The sequence below is a fragment of the Schistocerca cancellata genome, chromosome 5 (genome assembly GCF_023864275.1).
Source record: "Schistocerca cancellata isolate TAMUIC-IGC-003103 chromosome 5, iqSchCanc2.1, whole genome shotgun sequence".
NCBI classification, from domain to species: Eukaryota; Metazoa; Arthropoda; class Insecta; order Orthoptera; family Acrididae; genus Schistocerca; species Schistocerca cancellata.
In genome coordinates, this window is record NC_064630.1 from 77,416,735 (window position 1) to 77,419,254 (window position 2,520).

Below are 2,520 nucleotides of genomic sequence, written 5' to 3' on the forward strand. Positions count from 1 at the left end.
GTTATAAGAATACGCCATTACCACTAATAATCCACATAGATGCATTGAAAGAAACTTTACTGGGTAACATAATGCATCAGAATACTATAGGCACAAAGAATGAAATTTCTGTAGATTTACCATACACTTTAGTTTTCTTGAGCATTATAAGATTACTAACGTAAGTTACTTACCGTCCATTATCTGGAATATAAACTATCCTTTCTCCTCTGCAAACATCTGCTTTTGCAGCAAGTATTTTTTCCCATGATTGAAAAGCTTTAACGCACACAAATCACAAAACCCGCCATTATACACACACACCCACAATGCATTAGCATGTCATGTTCAAAGAATATCCGCGTTTCGAAAACTACCAGCGATATTGGGTTGTATGAATAAAAACGAGAACATTCTCCAGAGTTGATACTCAGAGCAAAAGAACATTCTCAAAGAAAGTTCTCAGTTTCGTATGAATAAAAACTAGGGATACTAACTACAGCTTCCCAATATATTTATTCCTTAATGAAATTTGTCATTAAAAATATATCACTTTTTCAAACCAACAGCTCAATTCATGGAATCAATACTAGAAATAAGAATAATCTTCACAAGGATTTAAAGTCACTTAGTCTTGTACAAAAAGGTGTGCATTATTCAGGAACACACATTTTCAATAACTTGCCAGCAGCCATAAGAAGCTTAACAATCAATGAAATTCAGTTTAAGAGAAGCCTAAAGGATTTATTGGTGGCCAACTCCTTCTACTCCATTGATGAATTTCTTAGTAAAACCAACTGATTTGTGTGTGTGTGTGTGTGTGTGTGTGTGTGTGTGTGTGTGTGTGTGTGTGTTATTTGTAAAATGACTCTTAGTGTTCATTAAAAAATGACGATCATTCCACTTGGGACCTGTGGAATGGTACATTAGCTTACTTGTTTTAGTTGTAAATATTTGTCATGTATTGTTGTTTTTCTGACATGTTCCACATCCTGGAGGACCTCCTCACTACGGATCAATTGGAATGAAAGTAAATCTAATCTAATCTAATAATCTCTGACCCTGGAGTACTTTCTCTCTACCTCCCCTCCTTACTGAGTAAGTTCTCAGCAAAGAGATTAAAATCCAACATCTTTGGTTCTGAGTTTGTTTCGTTAGCGACTTTGCGTGTGTTTTGTGTTAGCGAAAGTTTTCTGAAGTTATTTCTGTGCCGAAATGGAAGACTCAGAATTAGCGTTTGTTAACATTATTAAAGATTACCCCGCAATTATCAGCAAATCACAAACTCCGGCTGCAAGAAGAGAGAAAGCGGATTGTCTTAAAGACGTTCAACACCGTTATATGGTTAATTTCGGGAAAGAAATAACGGACGTGCAGATAATGAAGAAACTGCACAATATGAAATCCCGCATCAAGGCGAAAACGGATGTGAATAAGACGGGAAACATCAAGATTTCCCTGAAAAATTGGGAGCAGATATTTTTAAAGTTTTTGGACGGAGATGACTGCAACCCAACTATCCACAGAGTTCCTGGTAAGTTCCATACTTTTCGATTTTTTAATTACGCGCTTAATGCTTTGAAATTGTGATTCAGACAAATACGTATTTCTAACGTGTGAAAATGAAACAATGTTTGGTAAATTTCGTCTACTATATCACCACTTTTCAGTGAAAGTATCACAGTGTACTATGCATGAAATTGGACGAACCTCTCCCACATTTCTGCGTAAACCTGTTTGGTATATTTACTAACTAGAAACTGAATCCTGACACACTACTATTACTTTTTTTTTTAATTTTCATTAGGAGCTTGTGCAGTAGGTGGTGGTTCCACCTCTGTCATCACATCACCTAGGAATTCGGAGGTAGCTGACACAGACTGCATGTATGAACAAGAGTCAATTTTGCAGCTGCCAGTAATTGTTCCAGCCGGCCACATGGACCTCGTGGGCCCCGAAGTCGTCGTACCTTCACAATCGCCTGCTTCGGGGCATGGAGTGTGCTTAAACGTCGGCGATTAAGCATGGAAACGGATGAGACACGTAATTTGTCTACCCCAGAGCTGCAAAGGCTGGTGCTGTTGTATCAATTGGACATACTCAAACGTAAGCAGCAGAAATTGATGTGCGAAGAAGACAAACAATGAAACAAATTGTGTAGTGTCTTATTTAAATAACTAATTTTATTAATAAAAACATCTTTTTAAAGTGAATGTTCATTTTCATTCCTCATTTACCAAATTCCATATCCTCTTACAAAAATTATTCAGTACAAATGTCTTTACAATGAAACAATAAGAGTAATATAATCCAATCTGAAATGTTAAAAATAGTGTATGCACTTATATTGTTGGGTCTGGCCAGTATCTTCACCACATCATTAAAACAATTTCTGGTAAAGTAAAGCAAAGAGAGTAACTTATTTGTATTTTAAATGCTGCAGGTTAGACAGTTGTGCACTTATTTACTATAGCATGTGGCAAATACCTTCACCACTAATTTTTGGTACAGTAAAGCAAAAAGAGGAAGTTGTTTCTATTT

At 36.3% G+C, this 2,520-nt stretch overlaps 1 protein-coding gene across 1 annotated transcript; it reads left to right on the plus strand.

The window, feature by feature from the left end:
• The first annotated feature begins 1,320 nt into the window (after positions 1-1,320).
• On the plus strand, positions 1,321-2,001 carry LOC126188369 (uncharacterized). The gene is made up of 2 exons (XM_049929968.1): positions 1,321-1,513; positions 1,787-2,001. Exons 1-2 carry the CDS (start codon positions 1,321-1,323, stop codon positions 1,999-2,001), a joined length of 408 nt encoding a protein of 135 aa, XP_049785925.1.
• The last annotated feature ends 519 nt before the right edge of the window (positions 2,002-2,520 follow it).